A 24,667-nucleotide genomic window follows, 5' to 3' on the forward strand; every position below is an offset into this window, starting at 1 on the left:
TTGCATTGCTATCATGCGCTGTTGCCTTCGGGTCATCGCTTGGCCTTTCAGCTGGATTGGAGAAGAGAATAACGGTCAACGAGGGTCGCATTGTACAGATCAGAGAGGAGCATATAGACTACTTGCAGATGCCACATGGAAATCGGAAATCTGAGACATCGGCATCGCTTACTTCGACGCCGGCAAGCAGCAGGGCAAAACAAGCTTATCGTCAGCCAGCGAATGCTTGGGCCAGAATCGGCACCGCCGTTACTCGTTCGAGATGAAGCCACGACTAGGGCCCAGGCTAAGCAGCTAGCACGCGACAGCAACGCTGCGGAGGGCGCATCAAGAGCATGGAATTGGAATGGAGAGCCTCGGCCGTCGTCATCGGACGAACCACTGCGGCACGCGATAGATAGCATCTGACGAGCTTCTTATCTACAGCCCTGGCCATGTCTCCAGTTGCAGCCTGTCTCTTCTTTCTCTTCATATTTTCCTTTTTCCTCTTCCTTTTCTTTTCTTTGTTTGTCTGCTTTGCATGGCTCTGGAATTGGCTAGACATTGAGATTGACAACACATTGGCGCCTGCCTAGACTCGCGCTGACTACCTAGGAAGCAATTCCTCACCGACAACCACCGATTGGCATCGCGTGCCTCTTGAACATACACAGATTACACATACATAGACGACATCTCTCTGCAGCCATGGATTCTCGCCGCCGCCGCTCTTCTGTTGGCAGCGGCGCCCAGACGGCCGACCAGGCCCTCGCCTCGCTGGGCTACAAGGCCGAATTGCCCCGTCATCTCTCCATGATGTCCATCCTCGGCCTCTCCTTCGCAATCATGGCCGTTCCCTTTGGCCTCAGCACCACTCTGTACATCACTCTCACCAATGGCCAGTCCGTCACCGTTCTCTGGGGCTGGGTACTCGTCTCCCTCATCTCCATCTGCATCGCCGCTTCTCTCGCCGAAATCTGCGCCGTCTTCCCCACGGCCGGCGGTGTCTACTACTGGTCCGCCATGCTGAGTTCTCGCGAGTGGGCGCCTCTGGTCAGCTTCGTGGACGGATGGCTTACCCTCGTCGGCAACTGGACGGTGACTTTGAGTATCAATTTCTCCGGCGCGCAGCTGATTCTGAGCGCCATCTCCATTTTCAACGAAGATTTCGTGGCGAATACATGGCAGACGGTTTTGTGCTTCTGGGCCGTCATGCTGGTCTGCGCTCTGGTCAATGCTTTCGGCTCGCGATATTTGGATCTCATCAACAAGATTTGTATATACTGGACGGCTGCCAGTGTCATAATTATCATGGTTACCCTGCTCACAATGGCCGACCACCGACGATCTGGCGAATTTGTCTTTGCCCACTATGACGCATCAGGCAGCGGATGGCCAACCGGCTGGTCTTTCTTCGTCGGGCTCCTCCAAGGTAGGCTCTCACGCTGTTTCATTTCTTATCCCTTTCTCAATCAGTCCATTTAACTAATTATTGATCCTTTTTCTTCGTGCAGCTGCTTATACCCTTACCGGCTACGGCATGGTTGCCGCCATGTGCGAAGAAGTACAGAATCCCGAGCGCGAAGTCCCCAAGGCCATTGTCCTCTCCGTCGTTGCCGCTGGCTTTACCGGCGTCATCTATCTCATTCCGCTCCTCTTCGTTCTCCCTGACGTCCAGACTTTGCTCACTGTCGCAAACTCTCAGCCAATCGGCTTGCTCTTCAAGATCGTCACGGGATCTGCGGCGGGTGGTTTTGGCCTCTTGTTTCTCATTCTCGGAATCCTGATGTTTGCTGGTATTGGGGCTCTCACGGCTGCTTCGCGATGCACATACGCTTTTGCGCGAGACGGTGCTATTCCTGGTTATAAGTTGTGGCGCAAAGTCAACACGTCCTTGGATGTGCCCATCTGGGCTTTGGTCCTGTCCACGGTGGTCGACTGCATTCTTGGATGCATCTATTTCGGCTCCTCCGCCGCCTTCAATTCCTTCACTGGTGTGGCCACTATCTGTCTCTCTACATCATATGGTGTTCCCGTTCTCGTCAATCTTGTTCAGCACCGCAAAGCTGTAGAGCACTCGCCCTACCCCCTTGGTAAAGTTATGGGCCCCATCATCAATGTCATCTGCATCGTCTGGATCGTCTTCTCCGTCGTCATTTTCTGCATGCCTGTCTCGTTGCCTGTGGATGCCACGACCATGAACTACGCCTCAGTGGTATTCGCTGGCTTTGGAGCGATTGCATTTATCTGGTACTTTGCATATGCGCGCAAGAATTTCACCGGTCCCCCAGTTAGGAGTGCAGGAGAAGATGGTGAGATCACGACAGTGGGAGTCCCGGTGGGCAGCCATGAAGGAAATGGCTCAGATTCACCGACAACCAGTCCGGAGAAGGACCTCAAATAACTTACTTAGTATTACGAATAATGAAATAATAATGAGTTTTGACCTCTGCTCTATATATCAATTCAAGCCTAAATCCCAAGATCAATCTCGAGCTCTTCACTCGCCCCTTTTTAGATATAATACAGCTCGTTCATCTATCAGAAATCATTCAGTATAGCGGCCATGTTGCATGTCATAATTCATCCATCTATTGCACACTCCCACTATCTATACCAGCGAAGTATGCCCATAATCATAACGGGTATATACAAGAAAAAAGCCGAAATAAGTCTTTTTGTTTTCCTCCTTTAAACACTAATGGTCCGGAACACGCTAAACTCCTCACCCGTGGCAATCAAGCTGCCCGGAATCTGCGGGTGCCAGTGCACCTCCCTGACGTCCTTGAGGTAGTGCACGAAGAGCAGCTGAGGCGGCACGTCCTTGACGCCGGCCGTGTCCTTGCTCTCTTCGTCATCCAGCTCGACAGCGAGATCCCACAGCGTGACGGTGTTGTCGGCGGAGGCCAGCGCGACGATGGAGTCGTCCGTCGGGTGCCACTCGATGCTGCAGACTTGCTCCTTGTGGTAGTTGAAGCTGGCCAGGGGCTGGGGCTTGTTGGCGTTGCCCTTCCACTGCCTGAGATCCCAGACGGCCCATGTTCCGTCGTCGGCTCCCGAGGCGAGCAGATTGGTCTGGTGTCTTGACCACGACATGACGTTGACGTCGTAGTCGGAGACTTGGACCGTGATGGCGGGCTTGCGAGACTTGGAGCGGACGTCCCAGATGCGGATGGTGCCGTCGCTGGAGGCGGATGCGAAGACGGACTGCTCGGAGGGAGACCACTGGATCTCCTCGACGCTGCTGGTGTGGCCCTGGAACGCCCTGTTGTCAGTGACCCAGCCGCCTCCGTCGGTGCGCGAAGTCATGTAGATGAGGCCGTCGTTGTCACCAGTGAGGAGCTTTCCGCCGGGGACAAGCGGCGACCAGTCCACGGCGTAACCCTCAGACTTGTGTGCCCTGATGGTAGAGATGGGCTTGTTCTGCTGCGCCGTGATGACGGTGCCGGGGACATCGAACGAGGTAAGGTGGGGGGTGACGTCGTGGATGAAGACGTGTGCTGATTCGGTCATGGTGGCTGTGAGCGTCGTGGGGGGCTTGGAAGGGTCTTGGCTGGGAATCTGGTGCGTGCGGATACGGTTGGTGCATGAGTTGAGAGGAATCGACTTGCTCTCCAGGATGGGATCGGCATCCTCATCATCGTCGTCCTCGGAGTCGGAGTCCTCGCCGTTGCGATCCATCTTGCTCAGGCCGCTGAACTTGACGACCAGCAGCTCGTTCTCGTGAGCCTTTGAGGACTCGGCCTGTGTTCCGGTGACGGTGTACATGGTGTGAGGGTAAGCCTTGCGGTTGTCGCCGAGGGAGTCCCTGACAATGTCAAAGGACAAGCAGGGCCAGGGCGTGTTGAGGCCGTGCAACATTTCGTACGTCGTCAAATCAGGCGCCAACGTCTGGCCAGGCTCTAGCTTGCTTCGTCCGACAATGAAGGTTCCTTGATCGACCTCCATAGCCTCTGTATTAACCAATTTTCGTCAGCTACAGCCCCCAATTGAATCTTGTCGAATGGCCCAGCGCAATGCGCAAAAGCTATTGCTGAGTGTTGGGACACTTACGCTCTTTCTCCTCGGCTTCTCTCTCGGCATCTGGCCGTCCATCTACACCAGCCTCAATGATTTCATCTTCACTCTCGAATTCGTCTTCAAATTCGTCCTCGAACTCGCCCATATCCTTGTCCATATCAACATCCATCTGCTCGGGGCGCTCACCACCCTTGAGCGGCAGGTCGCCATGATCGTCCGCTGTGCGCTTCGACATTGTTATTGTGATATGCAGAGACTTGCTAGATTACCTGATGAGACTTTTATGTCAGTCACATTTGCATACGAATCAATCAATGCGCGCATCCACTCACGTTGAATCTGGGCTCTGTGCAAAATCGCAAAATTGAAGCTGCGTATCTTCCAACAGCACAATTTTTGAGCCCCTCTAAAAAAAATTCCATGTAGAAAAATCTTATCGGCCGATAGCAGTTAAGCCACATTAAGCCCCTCTATGTGGCTGGAGATTGTGGCTGTACATTTCACGACACCAAAAATTCCGAGAGTCTACCTAACCTAGAATCTTTCTTTTGTTCTGCATGACAACAAAAAATAGGGTTCATTCTAGGTAAGGAAGAAGTCAGTAGTCATTTAGACCAAGAGTTCCATAGTTGTTCTAGATTGTTCCGTGGAAAGAGCCTGGAGTATTAATGTTATGTTGTTTGGGTCGAATATACCTGTCATCGTGTTAGTCTCTAGAAGTAAACCATCAATTCATCTTATCTATTACCGCACCGCAATGCCAAATTGACAACCAATAATCCTTTTCTTATAAAGTCTACTCGGTACGAGTAAGTAATCCATCATTTTCAGCAGAATTTCTTCTCTCTTTCAAATTCCTCAGCTTTTTCAATGGTGTTACCCCAATGAAATTACTGACAGAAACTCCTCCATCTAACAACTTGAGCTTGGTATTGAGTTCTCGAAACCTGACCCCTTTTCAAGTTTCTTCACCAATAGGCAGACGATAATTACTCTCTATGGCCGCTTACTGATCCATGGCACGTGTGACATTCTGTGCCAAGTCATCAATATTACCAATACGCGTATACGCTCATTATATATCCCGTAATCGTATTCTTATTTCAACTCCAAAAGAGTTTATGTAGCTGCCAGATGGCAATGCAAGTCTCATACAATTGATAGTTGTATAATGTCAGTCTATTGAACCTTTGTGTTACGATGTTGTGAGAACAACGGGAATTCCGTCCTTTGATATCCCAGCAGTGTCAATTTATCCAAGTTTAATATTGATTGAGCGCGTTGTTGTCCTCTAGAGACAATACTGTACTAAGAAGGTGACAAGAATTTCATGAGTGCCTTCTACCATGCGTAGCTTTTATCGTTAATAGAATTACATTCTTAATGCATCTAGAACATGTGATGAAACCCAGACGAGTCATTGCAAGAGTGTGGATAGCCCAACCCACAGAAAGTGCTAGACAATATCGTATTCACGTTAGAGCACTCTTTTTTTCTCTGGGTGACAAGCCACGGTCTGTACTTTCGCTTGGTTGTTGATGCAATCAGCCATGATCATCGAGCTGAGAGGCCGCCAACACTTGATGTACACCCAAGTTACAATTGATGTTTACAAAACTTGGCAATAATTTGAGACTTTTTACTCATGTTAGTTGCCATGATAGGTAATTCCTCTAATGAGTACATCAAACCTACCACTCTGGCATTGTACTGATACATCTTGTCTACCCCTTTCTAGACAAAAGTACCCGTTTCACTATCATAACCCCTATAATAATTACCATTTCAGCTCTGTATTTGTGGAGGGGAGAGACTGCTAAACTTACCTCAAGGCTTTACTGTAGATGGGCATAAGATGCCCTGATGCTGATGCTCGGCCTTGATGCCCGAGATGAAGCCCAACTCTATCAACGCTTACACTGCAATCAGCTTTGAGTCCTCTGATAGATCGTTATTTAACTTTCACACACATAGTCTTGTCATGTACGCTTGTACTACTTGAGAAATATATACCACAACTCTGAATAGCAGATATCTGTATCTAGAAGGTATCATCCCCCTGAGATCAATGTCGGAGTTCCGCAGCGCGTCAAGGCACGGTGTCCCTCCGACGCAGGTACCCTCTAGAAATATCCGATCACCATTCTACGTTCACGCTTTGTTTAACTAACCATAACACTTTGAATGGAGACCGAAGCCACATAGTTCCCCGTAGATGGTGTGAATATGATCTTCGGAGAAATACCCACATGCCCCTATCATCAAACTATATTGTGTATTTCAAAGTTGATAAGAAGACACCCCAACTCAGCTCGGCACTGCCTTTCGGCATAGTACCACGTCAATCACTGCAGGGGTTGAGACCCAAAGTTAGCACCCGGTCAAGTCTCTCTTGATGTTCCTGTTTTAGCTAAGCTTTCTAGAACTTGACAATTTAGGGCTCAAGGGGACCCCCTTTTTGGGCTCGTAGGGCGGCGAACTCCTAGACAGATATGAGCTTATATCTTTTGAGATGCAACTTTCGAAGCTAAATGTCCGTGTCACTACCAAGGGGGAGGCCGCTTAACACTGTACCTCTCAAGGCGTTGCCACTTCTGGGGAGTATCAGTTTCTGGGGTGCCGCATCTGTCACAAATTCGTTTTTGCAATCGCGTCAGCAGTGCACTGACAATATGGGGGTCAGATGGGGACGTGATGCGGTAAAAGTCCGCACCGCACAGTTTCACGTCCTGGTTCTCAGCCTTGCCTAGCACCAAGATGCTATATTTACCGACATACATACATATGTAACCAGACTTGGTTGTATGAATCGAAATGTCTGCCCACCCCAGACTACCAAAATAACCGACGTCAAGACTAGAGAAAATAAAGTCGCGACAGCTCGACCTTTGTCGAAGACCACTGGCGTTGGGCTGAATCAAGGCCCACAACTCTCATTTTAACCATGTCCTTTGGCTTATTGGCTTACCGTCGTATTCCGTTAGCTTGCTGCGAACCCTGGCTCCAGCCCAAAAGCCAAGAATCAGCCCTTCGTTCAGCTTCAACTTTTTCTTTTGTTTTCAAGGTGGGCCCAGCCCTATTGGTTAGCGCATGACCGGAGAAGCTTGACCGGAGAAGCTTTGCTCTTGGCATTTCTTCATCTGAATGCCAGCGTTTGGTCTGAAGTTGCGCTGGACTTTCATCCAAGCTTGGCAAATGATGAAACTTGTTTGGATAAAGAACTTTTTAACGAACGTTCTTACCGGTAGTTGATCCATGCTCCATTAATGGCGTGCTTCTCTGGAGGAGTGGCTCTAAGAAGATCTAGAACCAAGATAAGAGTAACTAAGATGCAGTCTAGTTGTGTGAATGAGCAGGGTTGCATTGTATAGCTCATGCAGACCGCCAAGCGAACCCTCCTTCAAACTATTGCCGAGCTAACAGATGACAACATTGCACGTTTCATTTTGCGTTGGCTCTTCACAACTTGAGGCTATTCTTACCGACCGAGTCTTTGAAGCCTCAAGTCAATTGGATAAAAAAAGAAGAAAAAGGCAAAAAGAAACAGCTTGCTTGTGTCTCCTCCGGGAAGGCTCGAACTTCCAACCTCCTGATTAACAGTCAGACGCGCTAGCCAATTGCGCCACAGAGGACAGGCTTTGATACCTGCTGGGGCTGAGAGAAAGCTGCTATGAACGAATTGACTCCAGATTGCTAGACTGTCTGGCTTCACACTAGCTCATGCCACTCTCTCAAAGTCCCCTGCTCGTATTAGTGACTGGTTGCGGTATTTCACCATGTCATTGGAATTAGATCGGCGATCAAGCTAAACCTTTTTATTATGTTAATTACTATTATGATGATGATTATGATGCTATTTGAGTTGGTATTCTCTTGAGATCATTGAACCAGACATATCGGCTGAGGATCATGTACAGGTGGCGGTCCCACGTATACTGGCTTTCATGACTGGCAAAAGCGCCGCGCGTCATGACATAACGATGCCACGAATTGGCCAACAGAGCCTTTGAGCTAATCTCTGGGCTCGCTTTTGTGGACGGATAAAAAATCGCAGAAATGATTCGCCAGGTGAAGGATAGCGCTGTCAATGGCAAATCGAACAAGAAAGTATATTTCCTGAGAACTGCCGTGGTGACAAGCTTATATGCTGGAGGAGCATCTTTGTCCGCCAACACATATTCACTATACAACCGTGAGGAGTCAGTGCAAGTTCAAGTAGATGGAGTGCGTTACATCGCTCAGGATACAATGCAAGGAAGTGGCGTACCTAACAGCTGCACTGACAGCTCTGTGGTTGATGTGTCCAGACACACCACCTTCGTCAAAGGTAATTATCTATGCAGTTGGTTAATGTACGTCAGCATCCCACAGTACGTCGAGCTAAGCTTGTGAAAGAGAGGGGGGAAAGGGGTCTTACGGCGTCAACCTCCCACTTCTTGACATACTCCCTCACAATGGCGTGGATGAGGTTTGTATCCCACCACACTCGGGGATTGTCTTGGAGGCTAGGGTGGTTCAATGCCTCGCATCTCGATGGGTTGATACCTAAGGCTTGACATGAGCCTTTTAGCTCTTGCTTGCGCGTCTCGCCTTTGCCATAATTGTTTCCTAAATAGTGGCACACGTCGCAGGTGACGACTGTCTTAGCATAGCCTCGTCTAATGCGGGGGAAATGGAGCCAAGAGGAAGGACAAACTAACCGGTCGACATGACTAGCAACCCGCCATTGATGGCACGGTTCCTATCGAGGATGCCCAGGATGGTGGGCGAGAAAAAGAGGCACTCATCGTCGGGATGTGCCGTCACCACCAGGAGGCTCTTTGACCGTAGCAGTTCCGGCGGTAGCAGGCGTGCATCGCTACCAACGATATAGGCGAGGAATAATTGTAAGACAATAGGGATGACGAGTATGACGATGGCTACCCGAAGCAGAGTGCGGCGTCGGCTTCGCGTGCCCACAAGCCAATAGCAGGCCTTGAAGACTTTGGTATCGCGGATTTTGCGCGCCATGGCCAGCACGTGCTGTGACAAAAATAAAACACAAAAGTCACGAGGGAAACGAGAGGAAGAAGGAAGGGGGATAACAAGAAAAGAGACTGTTTAAGCCGCTTAAAGCGGGACTCGCGAGTTGAAAATGTGCTTGTCAGTGCCCAAACGTTCCAGCTCCTAGTTTGAAGATGTAAGACTGATGAGTAAACTGTGCCAAACTGGGCCTGAACCGGCGTGGCATTGGCATTGGGACCCGGAAACAGCTACACAAGCACCGCCTCATGGGCTTATTCGTTCTGGAACCAGGCTGGCTCGCCGCCACAAAAGCTTGACTGCAGCTTTGGCCCAATCCTGAGCCGTGGGTTACAGAGCCAGGGATCTTATTTCAGGGCGTGCCAATTCGCTGGGGGGCGTGCCACACCGGCCTTCTACCGCAAAAGTGCAACAGGATGAGCAAATGACAAATGAAGTTTGGAACTTTGAGCGTGGTAAGGCAAGGCATTTAGCTCACCAGGACCCGCCCGATCCCTGTCAAACCAGTGATGACACTTGCAGGCTTGATATAAAGGCACCGGGTACTTGTCCCATTGGATTCGTACCTGCTTCGTACTAGCATGACAAGGACCCTGTTGAAAAGTACAAGTAGTATTCGGGTACCAGTCTCTTGCGGCTCTTTTGCACGAATTCCTCGTGTAACCAATATTGCAAAGCTGAAGCCGATACAACGACACAGCCGCCCCCCACACCCTGAGACAAGCCGTCCATGTCCCTTTCACATGGTCGAACCTGCCAAGACATGGTTCGTTTTTTAAAATCAACAGTCGTATTATAAGCGTATTTAGCCGAGAGCCCCAAGTACCGTACCCGTCTCTACAAAGCATGTGCCGAGCTTCTCATTCCAAGAAAGCCAAGCCTGCGTTCCGGCCAAGACCGCCACCACCCCATGCCGAGATGCCGAAATCTGCACAGCTCCAAGCTCTAATTCGGCAATGATGTTGCATGAGGTGAACGAAAGAGGGTCCGTTTCCCGGGTCGGTACGTGTAATTGCTGCGACGGCCTTACCTGGCACTGCTTGGCGGACTCGCCTGCGTGGTTTTGGCACGCCGCGCGCTTGCTAGGGCTTATTTGGCAGCCCTACAACGAACGAGTGTTTTTCATGCGCATGGCTTGTTACCTTGAGACCAGACCAGAGTCCCATCTCGTTTTTGGGGGCAAATTTAAGCTGCTGATGGGTAATAAGCGATGGGGGTTAGCGTGGCTTCATCATGTCACTCTGACGGGCCAATCCCACGAATGGGCATATCGTGGCGCGCACAGGGTCGAACAAAAGATACAAGGACTTGACACTCTCGCCCTGACTCACTCAGCTTTCTCCATCTCACCAATAGACATGGTCAACTAATAGACAAAGGCCTTGGCGATCACGCCCTGTTCGAAAATATATTCTTGATTAGTAGAAGCGCTCATGTATGTCCCCTGACAACACTTGTCAACCATGTAGACGAGATATTCTTAGTCCGTAAGCACTGTTGAGACAACTCATACTCTGAGCTGCGACCTCATGTTTCAGCATCTCTCATTCAATTCTCTCAATCCGAATAGTACGTACTGTACTGCCACTGGATTAATTTGTCGAACTCTTCTCAGGATTGACGCCGTACAGGGGAAATGGGAGTGGAGGGGTGTAGGATTGGCCCGTAATCACGGGTACGGTTAGCGATCCACGCCAGCTCTTTCGTACTTGGTGTCTTGGCTGTGGGTGCCAGCTCCTTTTTGCAAGGTGTGCATTGTCCAATGACGCGCTACTGAGATTCAACGAGTGGAACGGGGGCTATGTCAGAATAAGAGCGGAAGTACGAGAGGCCCCGACTTTGGTTAGATGAGCTAAATCGAGTAATGGTGTTGCAAGGGCTCTTCGTCCTCAGATTCAAAGCCGCTACTCCAGTTTGAAAACCAAAACAACTCCCTCCTTTTTTACCCACACGCCTCTCTGCCTTGACACAAAACATGTTCAACTAAACTTTAATGTTCAAATAATGCTCCTATTCTTCTAATTCTCTCTTTTCCTGGCGTATTACAACTCGAACAAAAACCTCACCATCGCTCTTTTTCCTTTTCTTTGCTCTCTTCCTGGAACCGAGACACATTCCAGTCACTCATCCATTTGTCTCTCCCCCCCTTTCCTTCCTCTACATCTCCCAACGCTAGTTGTCTAGCATTGGCATCATGATTAAACTACGCGACTCCGGATCTGCCAACGACAAAATCGAAAGAAGAGCGCGAACCTTTCTTTGGCTGGCGATACTGAGTTTCTTCTCAGCCATCTTCTGCTTCCGCCATCTCCTCTACACCTCATGGACGCTGGCCGCCCTCCCACTTCACTGGAGGGCCCATCGCGAAAGTTTCCTCCTCTCACAAGAACGAGATGACTTCGACGTCACATTTTCCAACTACAGTATAAACCAGCTTTCGGCTTCCCCTTATGAGGACCTCGTGCCCCCCGTTTTACACCACATCGCCCTCGGCAGACATGGCACGCAATGGAGGACAGAGTGGAAGGAGACCGTTCAGAGCTGTATCGACATCCACCCCGGCTGGGAAACTCACGTCTGGACAGATGACACTGCCGCTCAATTCGTCGAGGACAAGTTCCCCGACCTCAAGGAGATGTGGGACAGTTACACATACCCCGTTGAACGAATCGACGCTCTCCGCTACATGCTCCTCTATGAATACGGCGGCGTCGTGCTGGACATGGACCTCAAATGCACTCGCGCCCTCGGCCCTCTTCGACGATTCAGTTTCGTGGCGCCTGAAGCTCATCCTGTCGGCTTCTCCGTTGGCTTCATGATGTCCAGCAGGCGCAACAGTTTCGTCGGCGATATTGTCAACAACCTGGCCACTTACAACAAGCACTGGCTGGGCCTCCCCTACGCGACTGTCATGTTCAGCACGGGCTGCCACTATGCCTCGGTCATCCACGCCGCCCAACCTGACCGGAGCAGTCTGAAGATCCTTCCCGGACCGATGCACAGCCTCAACGGGCGGGTAACAACCCCCATATTCGAGCACTTGGGAAGCTCATCCTGGCACTCGTACGACGCTAGATTCATCACGTCGCTGGGCCGGAGGCTGCACCAGGTTGTGTTCTTTTGCGTGGGCGTCGCAGTGACACTGTTGGTCAGGAGGAGATTAATTGTGCGGAGAGTATGGTGTAATTGCATGGGTGATCGGTCGCTCGTATAACAAACACAACCACAAATCACAATCACAAAAACACGGACACACAGCACACAGGTGCACATAGGGCAACAGGCACAACATACGCGAGGTTATGTAGGGTCCAGGAGATAAGGACCTCCCGCGTTTTCTTTTTCGTTTCTTTTATTTCTTCTCATGTTTCACCATGTACATCTATAGTTTGGTTAGTTGTATTTCAGTAATACCCGTTAATAGAGCCTTGGAATATTTTTTTTTGTTTCAATCTATTCAATTCAGCCTCCAATAGTCCAATTCACAGTGACAGAAGATCCTATTCACGACTTAGACACTGGGGAGTCGTCATCTCATTGATTCAGTATGGGTGATAGTTAATTCCGACGGAGATCGAGCCCATACAAATCATAAAAAAAGAGTGACCAGAGCAAAAGGCAAACCACAGGTACCCGGTACTCAGACGAGACTCGGGATACATGCCATGGCTAAGCTTTTTGGATCTGCAGTGCCAAGCTTTTTCGAATCTGGAGCTAAGCACACAAGTCACTCGCAAGTCGAGACTCTGCCGGGACGCGGCCTGAAAGTGCCTTGTGGGATACTTGGCGGGAGGTGCTACCTTAGCACTACCTTAGCACTTGCCTGGGCCTCCGCCGGGGGAAGGAGCTAGTCGCCGTATCGATGCCTGGTCGGGACTAGGCGAGCCCGCGCGCCAGCAAATGGCATCGCGCAGGTGCCATCCAGGCTCCTTCCCGCGGACGTCCCAGGCCGAAGGGAAGGTGCGGCAGACTGAGTTTTCCAGCGGAAGGTACCAGGCGCTGTGTACGGTACCCAGGTACACGAGTTTCTGCCTCATCTTTGTCTCTCCTCCTTTTCCCTTTTCACTTCTCTTCCCCCCAACTCGCCTCGCCTCTTCCACCTCGATCGACTCCATCCAATGCCATTCCCGCATCATCTTTACGTACAAAGTACCGCCCGTCCTTCACCTTCTTCAGCGCCCGGGCTCGGCTGCGCCACTGTTGGCGCCCAAACTACTGTAGTTGCTACGACAGCCGCAGCTTCGGGCCACCGATCCAGGGCTTACCTGTGCCAGTAGCCGAATGAATGCCCCCCCTGCCAGCTCGGAGAAGGGCCGAGAACCACAGTCTGGCCCCTGATTTTATTTGTGTCTGGCGGTGCTTGTAAGAATCTGCGACGTGTTGGATTTTGGCCTTGTTCTCTCTGGGTTCTGGCTCGTGGCTTGTGCTCTGCCTTGCCTTGGTCAAAGCACCCTCTGAGCCTCGCCGGTTTGTTCCAGAACAGAACAGAGCTACTGTTCGTGCGTGTCATCCTGTCAAAAACAGACAGTCGTCTAAATTGTCTCGTATCTCGTGCTTGCTTGCTTTGCTGCAAGTTGTCGGGATCCCCCCGCGAAGGGACTAACTTGTTTGAGCCCACGTGCCTGTGAGCCTTGATTGTACTATCGCCAGTTTGCTGTGCTCGGAGTTACAGCGTCTTTACGAAGGACGTATTCCCGCCGCGTAACAGGTCATTTGATTTGTTCCCATAAGCCAAATCAAATGTTGCTCCCCCATAGTCTGTTGCGCCGGCGGCTGCGGCTCATGCTGCTGTCCGCCCTGGCCTTTGCAGCGGCATTCTGGCTTCTCTCCTCCGGCGGCCAGCGGAAGGAAATCCCCCAGTTTGACGCCCGGCTGCTGGAACAACAGTATCCTTTAGTATGGAAGCACATTCACTCATTCGATGGAGTTGGAGGAGGTAAGCCGCTGTTAACTTTGTGGCGTTCGGGTCTGGTGGCATGACATAACCCGAGTCAAATTCAAAACCACAGAATTGTAACTTTTCTACGAGAGTTTGCTGCTGACATCAACGCCAAGCATGGTACATTCCTCCGAGCTGGCTCGCCGACGACCAGACGCCGCCAACAGACATTGTCGAGGCTGCAAGTCTGGCGTCCACGGCCGCCCTCTTCGCACGCGAACGGCAGGTGGCCTTTTCCAACATTCCACTTCTAATGCATCAGACCGGAGCTTCATCCAAGGTCAACACCTGGAAGCCTGATGTCGTCCCATGGGTCGAGCGGTGGCTTGAGTATTCCACGTCCCCTAACAATAGTGAGCCCATGGCGTACTTCTTTTGGGACGACGAAGGAATCGCCATGCTCATGGATAAGTATGATGAGGGGTTTGTCGAGGACTTTAACGCAATCTTCACCCCCGTCGAGAGGGCAGACATCTTCCGCATTGTGACGTGCCTATACTTTGGAGGAATTGTACGTATTGCTCTTGACGAGGCCATGAGCCGTATTCTTCCCATCTTGAAAATTCAATCGCCTCTAACCCACTGTAGTATGCCGACATTGACACAGAACCTCTCCGGCACCCGGCGGATTGGGTCGGCCCGTCAGATCTTGCTCGATGGATTGATGATATCACCGGTAAAAGCTACGGCTTCAAGAATCCCGAAGAGGAGGCTCCTTCGCCTTCCGCCAATGGCAAACAGCCCGTTAACCTTATCTGGGGGCTTGAAGCTGACACAGATCCAAATACAAACACCTATTGGCGGATGGGATACACGTATCCGATCCAGCTTACTCAATGGGCGCTGGCGTCTGCTCCTGGGCACCCGGCCCTGAAGCAGTTCATGGACAATCTTTATGACGAGGTGGACCTGGAAAAGAATGCGACTATGAATGACCCCAACAGGGCCGACCCTCTCACGCGAACCGGTCCTGCTGCTGTCACGCTGGCTACTCTCCTGTGGCTGGAGCATGACAATGGATTTAGGTGGAACGCCCTAACTGGGCTGAAAGACGGAGGCAAGACGAAGCTCGTGGCAGATGCTTTGATTTTGCCAATTACTGGCTTCAGGTAAATAGCGTTTACGCTTGGCCATTTGTCGTGGAGACTGACACGTTTTACAGCCCCGGTCGCGGATCCTACGGAAACATGGGTTCGAAGCCTATTACGGATCCAGATGCCCGGCTTGTCCATCATGCCTTGGGCTCATGGCGGAAATTCGATCTGCTAGTCGAGTATGGCAAGTTTTGCCGCACAGTACTCGGTCTTTGCAAAGACTGGACCAAAGTCCCGACGCCACAACGCGGATTATAATTTCTACCCCTATACCCAGATTCCAAGCCTCATCGACGACATTACGCTGCATGACTGAAACTTGATATATAATTCTTTAATACGCCGCCTTTGCCCGGTCCCTTTGACTGTTTGGATTATACAGCCCTGCTTCAGACGCCATATAATCGATATATCGAATTTAAGCCGAATATACTTGTACGATACACATCGGAGACGAGAAGAGACTTTTACGCTTTCACACTTGTATCATTATATTACATAGCCGTGATTTACTCCGACATTATTTCGACATGAGCAAACAGAAGCTATCTTTGTCGAAGAATACTATGCTTTGGTATTATTATTTATTTCATTAAGCTATACAAAGCTCCCTATATTTCTTGAATCATGCCCTCTGCTTTATAGCTCATGTGCTATAATGTAATTTGATGTATAGAGCACTGTGGAATGACGAGATAGGGTTAACTATAATAGTAATAAATATGGCCAATCTTGGAATTATAACTTGGTACAAGGCTGAGAGTTACTTAATAGTGCTGTTTAACACAAGTAGTACGTTTTGCTTATCTAGTCAAACGACTTGCCCAGTTTTGTAACATTCAAGTGCTGTTTATTAGACGGATCCAACAAAAGGACTGATAGTCCCATTACACTAGAGTAATATCGGCTCCCCGAACCCACAACGCATCGTATGCTAGTCTGTTTGGACGTTCGTCCAGATTATGCATATCTCCCTCCTGCAAAGGCCGTCGGAATCCCGCAACTCCATATGCCTCTGCGTCAGGATCCCCTGCAATTTTCAAAGCCCACTTCTTCAAAGGAGTATACACTTTCCGTAGAACAAGCCCGTCAACGAAGCCAACGCGCCGGTACTGCTCGCCGTCTCCCGTCTTCTCGACAATGAGGCCGAATCGGTGTTCCATGAAGCCGTTTTCAAGGATCAATGGTAGCCGAGTTAAGAAGACGACGAAGAGTTGGTCGAGGGAGACGTTTTCGTCGTGCGGTTTGTCGAATCCGCCCTCTAGCCAAGCTTCTATTTTTTTCGTGCGCGGATTCCAGCCGCACGCCGATTGTTTTATCTGCAAAAGGAGACCTCATTGGGGCCACTCCAAAGTATAAAACGAGATCTGGTGGTGAGCTCTCGCGAGGCTCTAGAGATGTGATTGGAAACAGGGGCGCATTGATCCGTAACCATCCTCCCTTGAGACGTCCGTGTTGGTCCAAGTCCAGAAGGTCTAACGAATGGCTCACGTATTCAGCTAGTGGCTCAAAATCAGACATGTTGGCTGACCAGCGGGCTCGCTCATACCAGCTGTATATAGGAAACCGAACTGTTCCAGTGACGGATGCCCAGGACCATGACGGAGAGATGTACTCTCTGGGTTCTTCTAACTTTTCGGCTCCTTGACTCCCGCACCAAGTCAGACCCTCGATTAGGCTATTCTTCCATAGACTAGCGAGATAGTCATCTTTGGATGATTGAGATACAGCCTTAGCCAAGCCACTTAGCGCAGGCAGCCGATCAGAAGATTTGGTGATGAATCGTCCGGTATAGTCTTCAACCATTTTATACCAGTCGATATAATTCACATCCTTGTCTCCTACATAGCGCTCCCTACACGTACGTGCAAGGACAGACGCCGGAATATTCGCCGTCTTGCAGATCCGCTCTAGATGGCTACCGTCATGCAGCCTTATGTCGCCCTCTTCGCTCGCGCTCATCTTTTGGCATTCCCACAGGATTTGTTGGGATCCATACAACAGCATTCTTCGAGGCAGGTATCTCTCCTGCAAGCACCAAGCGCGCTTACTCAGAGGTTCCTGGGAAACCGTATCGACGTGATCTTCATCCGTCTCTGGGGGTAGGAGTTGTAATGCCAAAGTCGTCCCTTGGTCCAACGGTGTAAGCGTAACCACATCCTGCCAATGGCGTGAGTGAAGAAAGCCCTGAGCGTCAGACTCGCCGCAGGCAGCACCAAGGACGAAATAGGCGTCTCGATATATTGAAGCCATCTTGGCTGATTCTATCTGCCAGTCATGCGGGTCATCCTGGACTATACACAGAGAGTCGATCCAGAGATATCGCACGCTCAGGTTTCTCGCAACATTCACAGCATCCCTGAATGTCGGTGGCAGTTCGGATACCTTGATTCCATGCTTGTGCTTTTGCAAGGTTGACCGAGTTGTACACAGATTCGGGCCTGTGCCCCAGCAATGGCTGAGAGCAACATAGCGACTATCTGTGTTGTGGTCAAAGTCCCGCAACTCTTTAAGGAAAACATGGGTAGCATCAGCATCGTCGGATATGTCCAAGAAACGAGCTGGCAGCTGAGCAGACTCTGCAACACAAGACTTGTGGTTATCGTTACAGGTCTTTAACCAAGTGCGAGAAATTTGAACAGCCTCGTCGGACAAAGGATCTTGACCAGCCAAGCGGTCCCACGGCACAACACTATTAGAGTCTGCGGATATGTCAGTGCGACAGCCCTCATAACACATTTGGTGGAGGTACGGACCGGTATCTGCAATTCTAAATCGAGCGCATAGCGCGCCATGGCCGTCCGAAGAAGTTCTGACACCCACACTGCAACTGATTGTCATTACGAACTGCACTTTGTGGCGGCCGTCGTCTGAGCGATTGATTCGCTCGACTTCTACTTGAACCTCTCCATTGAGATATGCATCAATGGTTGCAATGTCATCATAGAGATCTTCTGGCGGATCTTCTAGGGGGAACGAGGCATTCTATAGGTCACTTTTGATGAGTTCGGGCCGATATTCTCGCCAGCCTTTCATGACGATGGCGCAGAGGTTGCAGCTACCCGAAGACTCATAAATGTCTTTGAGATGGGGGTGCCAATTGCCGATGGAGCATGATGGAAGCTGGTCTGCAATCGAGTCATGGCTGGACAAACCAAGTATAGCTCCGTAGACGCCAAAGGCCTTGCACTTATCGCATAGGGCCATATCTGTATGAGAGAAGCAGTATAGGCTGTCAAAACAGCAGTCAACATCTAGTGTCTAGTTTCAGCATTTGTTTTGCACGCTTCATATCCCAGAAGCGGTAGACTTGGAAGATTGAAGAGGACCTGAGGCGCAAATGCTCTCATTTTTGGGCGGAATTACGGAGTAAAAGGGGTTTTATGCGTACATGTACACACTCTCGCGGCATTATATCCCGTCTTAAGGAATATCCCCCGTATCAAGGAATTCTGGTTGGACAATGCCTCGCCTGCCCCGCCAAATGTACTCATAGGACCGCCATCCCTGCCCGTTAATCACCTGTCACTTTTAGGACTTATGCTATGGAAGATTTATGTGTCCTCTGTATCAATTCCAATGTCTATACTCTCGGCCGCGAAAGGATAATCAGTATAGCATTTTTCACTCTTCCTATCGAAGAATGTTGATACCTCAGGGGTTGCAAGTTTAATTTTCTTCTTACCAAATCGGGCTGTAATACAGTCAGTAACAACACTAAACAACTTGCGCCTGGGACTCACTCACATCCCAGTCTTATGTTGACTGACTCTCCCAACAACTACAGCAATAGTCTCCAACGCGAAATCGATGCCTATTGTCCACACAACCTCCGTATGCATATGTTCGTCGATTCGTTGATTAGGCGTGTCCTGGAGAAACCGATCGATCATGTACGCATTGGCGCAGTGAACGTCCACACCATCAATGCCAGCTTTGAAGACAGCATTCTCTGCCCGCCACAGCAAAAAGATCGACGTACTCATGACTGTCAACGCACGCGGTGTCTGGGCTTTCCTCGAGCATTCTTAGCTCTACCCTTCGCTCTGTAGCCAAGATTTACAGGAAGATATAGGATCCTTTTGCGTGAACAGCGTCGACGACCTACAATTATTGCATCACACGTAAAACTCAACCCTGGAGGTATGGTAGATGAAACCCTGAGAACAACATAGGCATATTTTTTTTTTATTAACCATTTGTGTGTTGGTCAGGCCCAATCGAAAGTGTGTTCCCTGGCCTTTAACAAAGTTACAACCGTATTTCGTACAGTCGCTTTCGGACGCCAGTATCCACTCGCAACATCAACCCTCCTTGATCTTTCAGGTGATTTAATAGGTCTTAATATTGCTAGTATCGGAGTCCAGAATCCACTTCTATGCAGGGACGATATACGCGAAAGCAACCGGAGTGTTAGTAACAAGCGTAGTATTATTTGAAAGCATGAGTATGTGATGAGTCTGATCTTACAAATCAGCTATGCTGCGACTTATTCCGGCATTTAAGCAGATAACTCATTCAATACTGATCGAATACCTTCCATCGGACTGCGACGGGAAATAGTGTATATCCATCATGTCCAAATTATTGACAGTATTCGGCGCCACAGGCAATCAAGGGGGTTCAGTCATCCAATCCATTCTTCAACATGCGTCGCTATCGAAAGAATACAAATTGCAGGGTGTGACTCGATCTTTGGAGAATGATCGATCAGTGGCATTAATTCAACAGGGAGTTTATATGGTTCAGGTATGTAGCCTGCATAGCCAGTGTTATAATAATATCTAATTCGAAAAGGCCGATTTGAACGATGAAGCATCAGTCAGAAAAGCCATCGAAGGGTCTGACGTCGTGTTTGGCATGACGAATTGTCAGTCACATAACATCCGCTACGTTGAGGATGTTTACCATGCTCATACATAGATAGTCTGGGAGTCTCAATCGGCACAAGTTGAGATAACGCAGGGAAAATACATTGCAGACACATGCAAGTCCTTTGGTGTCCAGTTACTCTTCTGGTCTACGCTCTGCAATGCAACCTCGGGTTAGTCAACTCTACACTTAATATATTATTCTGCATGCAGCTAAACGCGAACATAGTCAGCGGTGGAAAGCTTCCGAATGTCCATCATTTCGACTCCAAAGCAGCAGTAGAAGAATACATTCGCTCGATCGATATTCCTGCGGTATTCCTAGACCCCGGCTGCTTCATGACGAACCTGAAAACATTGATGCTATCAAAGGTGCGCACCAACGACTACATCCAAACCCATGCTTTTACTAAGAATCCAGGCGAACGACGGGTACACTATGAAGCTTCCACTACTCGAAACAACAGAAATTCCTATGATAGACGTTGCTAGTGACACGGGCAAGTGGGTCGTTGCGTCTCTCTTGAAGAAGTCGGAAGCATTAGGACAGCACTTTGTACTAGCGGAGGGATGGTACACAGTCAAAGACGTTTGCGAGACCTTCTCGAGAGTGACAGGCAAAACTTTACGATTTGAGCATCTGTCTGACTCTGAATATACTGCTTCTGTGGGGCAGGAATTGTCCGAGTCTTGGCAACTACTCCGAGACTTTGCGTATTTCGGTCCATCAGCCAAAAAACGATCTTTGGAGGCGACTCAAGTAAGGACCTGAGGACTTCTTTCCATATTGTGTTAGTGTTGACGATAATTTAGTTCCTATTCGACAAACCTACGACGTTGGAAGAGTACCTCCGCAAATCAGCACCCTGGTAGCCAGAGTATTAATTTTATTTACAGCGACATATATGTATTAGTTTGGCTTAGAATCGGATTGTTTGCAATGAGTATAATATAACGCTCTGATTCAAGACCATGAGGCACGATACGCTCAACTAGCTTCCTCTTCACCAGCAGAACCCTCCACCGGCCAATACCTCCCCTCAAACAAACTAACAACCCTCCCCCCAAGCCCCTCCCACCTCGGAAACTTCGAATCCCCAAAAACACCCTCAAACCACTCCTCCTCCTTCTCTCTCGCCTTATGCCTCGCCTTCTTAACATCCAGCTCCCCACTAACAACAACAAGGTCCACACAATCATTCGTGCTTTCAAACAGTCTAATAACGTCAATCGCAGACGTCTGTATGTTGATCACGTCTTGGTGCGTATATATCCGCGGATGAATAACGACTTCTTTACGAGAAATTGCATTATTGAGCTTTCGCTTTAAGTTGGCGAGCGAGGTTTCGTTGTGCGTGAGTTGGATGAGGACGAGGTAGTGCATGTCTTTGCCGTGGAGGAGGGTGAATTCCCATAGCTGGAAGGTTAAGGTTGGTTCGGACATTTTTGGAGAGGGGGAGGGTTGTTTGTGTGTGTGAGTGTGGGTGTAATTGTGAGTGTGTTTCAAAGTGTTGTGGTTTGATTGGAATTGGGGATTCATATAGTACTATGTGAAGAGTTGTTTAGATGAAGAGTTTGTGTGTTTGTTAGGCAGAATGGCTTGCTTACATGGGTTTTACCAGGCAGCAACCACACTTTGGAACAAAAAATAGATGTACTACGGGATATTTGGATGAGATGCTTATGAAACGGAGATTTGGCCAGGAGATTCATGATGTGAGATGAAATATTTAGAGCCAGAGTTTTCAGAATGCCGAAGAGTCGGACTTTTGAGCGAGTGAGATGATGTGGGGAAATGGATTGGATGCCTAAAAGAAGGGGAGTTGTGTGCCTGAGTTAGCTGATCCGTTGTTCTATAAGACAAATTAAAACATGTCTTAATGAGCCTCAGCGTTAATAACAACATACCCATCATAGCTTATCAGTCACGGTGTTGTTGAGAGCTACCCTTCTACAAATAGTCACAAATGTCAAAGGAATAAACAATGTAAGAAGCAAGTTCAAGCGCACAAGTCGCATCATTACTAAAAACACTATAAATAATAACCTCTAATATCCACGTTCATAACCATGCACACATTCAAACCATCATATTCCAGCCCAGGGTATGTGTAATACATCTCGCAGATGCGTCTTTCATCCCACCCATAAACGCCAAACCCATAAATAACGTTCACAGATGGCCATTCCCCATGTGCAAAAAATCCTTTATCCGATAACAAAATCAACAAAAGAAAGGGGGTGTGTGTTACCCCGATAAACCGTCTATGACAACAGATGCATTTACATGACTTGCCTCGACGTTTCGTCAAAGGCGAAAGTGGATAAATATTGTAAACAAGAAAAATCAGGATTTGGTAAAAACATTATACTTGCGCTTCTTCGCGTGCGTAGTTGGAACGTGAAAGTAAAGCATTGATGTTGAGGTCGATGGGTGGTCTGGATATTTCCATGCTTCGGCTGGGCATTCTTCTGCCGCCGGGAGTTCGGGGGTGAGCCACGTTGACGCGGCCATTTCGGTCCAAGATTCGAGCAGGCGACTCGTCGCCATCTGATCCGGAGCCCTCATGATCATCACCAAGTCCGTACTCAGCCAACCGGGTAAAGTAATCGGCAAGGCCATCAACGCTAGGCGTGCCGACGACGGCATCATACTGCGGAGGCGGGGTCATGATCGGAGGGATATCGGCAGGAGTGCCGTCAACGACAATGGTGCTGGCCGGAGGCGGCGCCGTGTCGTCGTCAAAAGCGGGAGGGTTGAAACTGGGTGCTCGTAGCAAATGAATAGGCCGGCCTTGTCCTTCGGGCGACCAGGTTGTCGGACTCGATCGACCAGTTGCTGTTTGGCCTGCCGAGGGAGCTCCAGACTGAAGATGAACAGCTTGGGGCGGGGCAGGCATGCTATCGGCAAGTGCCTCGGGGTCTGGCAAAGTGCCGGTCGAGGAGCTGGGAGAAGTCTCCATGGCAATTGTTGCCGAATCGGGGCAACCGCAAGCCGATTGATACGGAGACGGTCGGTTCATCTCACCGGTATAGGCGGGCAGAGATGTGTTTGCCCTGGTAGCGCGGCAGTTGAGGATGGTGAGAGGAGAGTCAATGCTAATCTCGAAATGGCGGCGCTTGGTGCCTGAAGCATCATCGTGATCCAGACGGCTGATTCGCATAACAACCTGATTGGAGTAATTAGCACAAAAAGCTCGCTTTTGAAGGGATTGCATCGGGAAAAGCTTACCTTGATCCAGTGGAAGACGTTGACATTCTTCCAACTGCAATCGGGGTGTAGTCTGAGGGACTTGTTCTTGGCCATCATTTCGCAGGTCGGAATCTGGACGCTTGCTTCAATCTCGGTGGACCCCCACATGCTCTCGAGGCCCAGGTCCAAGTCGCCGAGGAGATTATCCACCGGTGCCGGAAGTGGCTCCGGAGCCCGACGCTGCTTCAAGGCATCGTGGGCTCGCCTTCTTGAGGCGGTTTCACGAGCAACGCGACGCTGCTCTTCTGTGAGCTCACCGCCGCGAAGGGTCACAACTTCGGAGGTGGCCCACTCTGGGGCGAGCTCCTTTCCTGCCGTCTTCTCGAGCAGCAGAATCTTTCGGCCGGGGTCCTTTCTCGTGACACGCTTGTCGCTGGTCCAGTACTCGACCGACTCGGTGATGTAGACCTTGAGCTTGTGGACTTGGACCTTGGCCAAGGGAGTAAGCTTGAACGCAATGGGGATCTTGGCTCCGATGGGAAAGCTCTTTCCCGAAACCATAATGTCGTAGTGTAGTTGGTCTTCCCACTGGCGGCTGATGGAAATAGGCTCAGACATCTCGAGCGACATCTGGTCGGGCAGTCGGATGATGGGGACTTCTTTGACACCGTGCAGGTTGGGCTTGAAAGCACCTGCACGGTCAATGGTGGCGTGAAGCTCCCACTTGACGGAAGCGTACTGCAGCTTGGTGGTCTCAAGCTGGTGGTGATCGATGGGAAGCTCAAAGGAATAATCGTAGACGCCGGGATAGAAGACCTTGAATCCCTTGGCCTGGGTTTGGGTCACCACTCCGGACTCGCCCTTGCCAAAGCTGCGAGACTGGACGTTCTGAAGAGAGAGTCGCTTGAGTTCCTTGGCCGTCAGATTATTTCGCATTGACGCCGCAGGTGAGACGCCAGGCGAAGTGTTAAGACCGGTGCTACTGGAGTTTGCGGAGCCACCTTTGAGCTTGTAAGTGCACTGGTTACCGTATTCACTCTCCCATCCATCGTTGAGGGCGTTGAAAAAGGTTAGGACCTGGGTTCGCAGGCTTTCCTCTTCAAACAGGTCTTGCTTGAGCGGCGGGATACCCTCAGGCCACTCTGTGCGTGCGCGGCCAACCAGCTTCAGCTGGACAGCCTTGACCTTGACGTTCTTGCTGATTGTCAGTTGCATCTTGCCTCTCAGGAGGGCAGTGCCGGCGCGGTCTGTTCGGCGCTCATGGCCGTTGTGGTCAAAGCCAGAAAGGAAGAGGTTGGGTTCGGCAAGGAGAATGGAGCAAGAGACTCCGCTGCCGGTGGCGACAGGCTTAATCACCTCGACGACGGCGGCGTTTACGCTTGATTTTGAGCTGCGGATGGATGTGAAGCTGTTGTGGTGACCGAGTTGGTACCCGCCTAGGGGCACCACGGCTCTAGCGGTAGCCATGCTGTTGGGAGGGTAGCGGCGTTGTTGAGAAGAGCGACGGGGACGGGCTGCTGTCTGTTGGCCCGGCTGGCGACTGTTGTGG

General features: G+C 50.0%; 9 protein-coding genes and 1 non-coding gene across 10 annotated transcripts; 4 read left to right on the forward strand and 6 right to left on the reverse strand.

The window, feature by feature from the left end:
• Positions 1 to 687: 687 nt before the first annotated feature.
• On the forward strand, positions 688 to 2,383 carry M431DRAFT_126776 (hypothetical protein; the record flags this gene model as incomplete). The annotated part of the gene is made up of 2 exons (XM_024912297.1): positions 688 to 1,411; positions 1,494 to 2,383. 2 exons carry the CDS (start codon positions 688 to 690, stop codon positions 2,381 to 2,383), a joined length of 1,614 nt encoding a protein of 537 aa, XP_024768756.1.
• A 40-nt stretch (positions 2,384 to 2,423) lies between these two features.
• Positions 2,424 to 4,374, reverse strand: M431DRAFT_154143 (hypothetical protein). Its single transcript, XM_024912899.1, has 3 exons — positions 4,332 to 4,374; positions 4,033 to 4,268; positions 2,424 to 3,932 (listed from the first exon to the last, which is right to left on the reverse strand). The coding sequence occupies exons 2-3, from the start codon at positions 4,232 to 4,234 to the stop codon at positions 2,671 to 2,673; spliced, it is 1,464 nt and encodes a 487-aa protein (XP_024768757.1). The 5' UTR covers positions 4,235 to 4,268; positions 4,332 to 4,374; the 3' UTR covers positions 2,424 to 2,670.
• A 3,183-nt stretch (positions 4,375 to 7,557) lies between these two features.
• Positions 7,558 to 7,631, reverse strand: M431DRAFT_t189. Its single transcript has one exon. It is a non-coding gene; the product is annotated as a tRNA-Asn (tRNA).
• A 162-nt stretch (positions 7,632 to 7,793) lies between these two features.
• On the reverse strand, positions 7,794 to 9,130 carry M431DRAFT_154145 (hypothetical protein). The gene is made up of 4 exons (XM_024912900.1): positions 8,700 to 9,130; positions 8,417 to 8,607; positions 8,267 to 8,334; positions 7,794 to 8,181 (listed from the first exon to the last, which is right to left on the reverse strand). Exons 1-4 carry the CDS (start codon positions 9,007 to 9,009, stop codon positions 7,845 to 7,847), a joined length of 906 nt encoding a protein of 301 aa, XP_024768758.1. The 5' UTR covers positions 9,010 to 9,130; the 3' UTR covers positions 7,794 to 7,844.
• Positions 9,131 to 10,968: 1,838 nt separating this feature from the next.
• M431DRAFT_513128 (glycosyltransferase family 32 protein) lies at positions 10,969 to 12,491 on the forward strand. Its single transcript, XM_024919959.1, has one exon. It carries the CDS (start codon positions 11,216 to 11,218, stop codon positions 12,233 to 12,235), a length of 1,020 nt encoding a protein of 339 aa, XP_024768759.1. The 5' UTR covers positions 10,969 to 11,215; the 3' UTR covers positions 12,236 to 12,491.
• A 917-nt stretch (positions 12,492 to 13,408) lies between these two features.
• M431DRAFT_513131 (glycosyltransferase family 32 protein) lies at positions 13,409 to 15,781 on the forward strand. Its single transcript, XM_024919960.1, has 4 exons — positions 13,409 to 13,957; positions 14,077 to 14,471; positions 14,549 to 15,069; positions 15,123 to 15,781. Exons 1-4 carry the CDS (start codon positions 13,762 to 13,764, stop codon positions 15,310 to 15,312), a joined length of 1,302 nt encoding a protein of 433 aa, XP_024768760.1. The 5' UTR covers positions 13,409 to 13,761; the 3' UTR covers positions 15,313 to 15,781.
• A 29-nt stretch (positions 15,782 to 15,810) lies between these two features.
• On the reverse strand, positions 15,811 to 18,197 carry M431DRAFT_20799 (hypothetical protein; the record flags this gene model as incomplete). The annotated part of the gene is made up of 4 exons (XM_024913416.1): positions 15,811 to 16,313; positions 16,402 to 17,756; positions 17,811 to 18,039; positions 18,117 to 18,197. The coding sequence occupies 4 exons, from the start codon at positions 18,195 to 18,197 to the stop codon at positions 15,942 to 15,944; spliced, it is 2,037 nt and encodes a 678-aa protein (XP_024768761.1). The 3' UTR covers positions 15,811 to 15,941.
• Positions 18,198 to 19,567: 1,370 nt separating this feature from the next.
• On the forward strand, positions 19,568 to 20,840 carry M431DRAFT_126791 (hypothetical protein). Its single transcript, XM_024912298.1, has 6 exons — positions 19,568 to 19,803; positions 19,852 to 19,924; positions 19,982 to 20,098; positions 20,155 to 20,297; positions 20,347 to 20,685; positions 20,739 to 20,840. Exons 1-6 carry the CDS (start codon positions 19,630 to 19,632, stop codon positions 20,796 to 20,798), a joined length of 906 nt encoding a protein of 301 aa, XP_024768762.1. The 5' UTR covers positions 19,568 to 19,629; the 3' UTR covers positions 20,799 to 20,840.
• Positions 20,841 to 20,913: 73 nt separating this feature from the next.
• Positions 20,914 to 21,369, reverse strand: M431DRAFT_98407 (hypothetical protein; the record flags this gene model as incomplete). The annotated part of the gene is made up of 1 exon (XM_024925043.1): positions 20,914 to 21,369. The coding sequence occupies one exon, from the start codon at positions 21,367 to 21,369 to the stop codon at positions 20,914 to 20,916; it is 456 nt and encodes a 151-aa protein (XP_024768763.1).
• Positions 21,370 to 22,291: 922 nt separating this feature from the next.
• M431DRAFT_98158 (hypothetical protein) lies at positions 22,292 to 24,585 on the reverse strand (the record flags this gene model as incomplete). Its single annotated transcript, XM_024925008.1, has 2 exons — positions 22,292 to 23,095; positions 23,158 to 24,585. 2 exons carry the CDS (start codon positions 24,583 to 24,585, stop codon positions 22,292 to 22,294), a joined length of 2,232 nt encoding a protein of 743 aa, XP_024768764.1.
• Between the last annotated feature and the right edge of the window lie 82 nt (positions 24,586 to 24,667).

The sequence above is a fragment of the Trichoderma harzianum genome (assembly GCF_003025095.1).
Source record: "Trichoderma harzianum CBS 226.95 unplaced genomic scaffold M431scaffold_20, whole genome shotgun sequence".
NCBI classification, from domain to species: domain Eukaryota; kingdom Fungi; phylum Ascomycota; class Sordariomycetes; order Hypocreales; family Hypocreaceae; genus Trichoderma; species Trichoderma harzianum.

What these genes read in the sequence shown, in the direction of transcription:
- M431DRAFT_154143 (XM_024912899.1), bottom strand. Translation starts at nt 4,234, where the DNA reads ATGTCGAAGCGCACAGCGGACGATCATGGCGACCTGCCGCTCAAGGGT. An exon ending in AGAAGCCGAGGAGAAAGAGC is followed by an intron (nt 3,933 to 4,032) that starts GTAAGTGTCCCA and finishes TGGTTAATACAG; the next exon opens with AGGCTATGGAGGTCGATCAA.
- M431DRAFT_154145 (XM_024912900.1), bottom strand. Translation starts at nt 9,009, where the DNA reads ATGGCGCGCAAAATCCGCGATACCAAAGTCTTCAAGGCCTGCTATTGG. An exon ending in GTTGCTAGTCATGTCGACCG is followed by an intron (nt 8,608 to 8,699) that starts GTTAGTTTGTCC and finishes GCCACTATTTAG; the next exon opens with GAAACAATTATGGCAAAGGC. An exon ending in GCTGTCAGTGCAGCTGTTAG is followed by an intron (nt 8,182 to 8,266) that starts GTACGCCACTTC and finishes ACGGTTGTATAG; the next exon opens with TGAATATGTGTTGGCGGACA.
- M431DRAFT_513128 (XM_024919959.1), top strand. Translation starts at nt 11,216, where the DNA reads ATGATTAAACTACGCGACTCCGGATCTGCCAACGACAAAATCGAAAGA.
- M431DRAFT_513131 (XM_024919960.1), top strand. Translation starts at nt 13,762, where the DNA reads ATGTTGCTCCCCCATAGTCTGTTGCGCCGGCGGCTGCGGCTCATGCTG. An exon ending in GCCTATACTTTGGAGGAATT is followed by an intron (nt 14,472 to 14,548) that starts GTACGTATTGCT and finishes AACCCACTGTAG; the next exon opens with TATGCCGACATTGACACAGA. An exon ending in TTGCCAATTACTGGCTTCAG is followed by an intron (nt 15,070 to 15,122) that starts GTAAATAGCGTT and finishes CACGTTTTACAG; the next exon opens with CCCCGGTCGCGGATCCTACG.
- M431DRAFT_126791 (XM_024912298.1), top strand. Translation starts at nt 19,630, where the DNA reads ATGTCCAAATTATTGACAGTATTCGGCGCCACAGGCAATCAAGGGGGT. An exon ending in CGTGTTTGGCATGACGAATT is followed by an intron (nt 19,925 to 19,981) that starts GTCAGTCACATA and finishes ATACATAGATAG; the next exon opens with TCTGGGAGTCTCAATCGGCA. An exon ending in GATCTTTGGAGGCGACTCAA is followed by an intron (nt 20,686 to 20,738) that starts GTAAGGACCTGA and finishes ACGATAATTTAG; the next exon opens with TTCCTATTCGACAAACCTAC.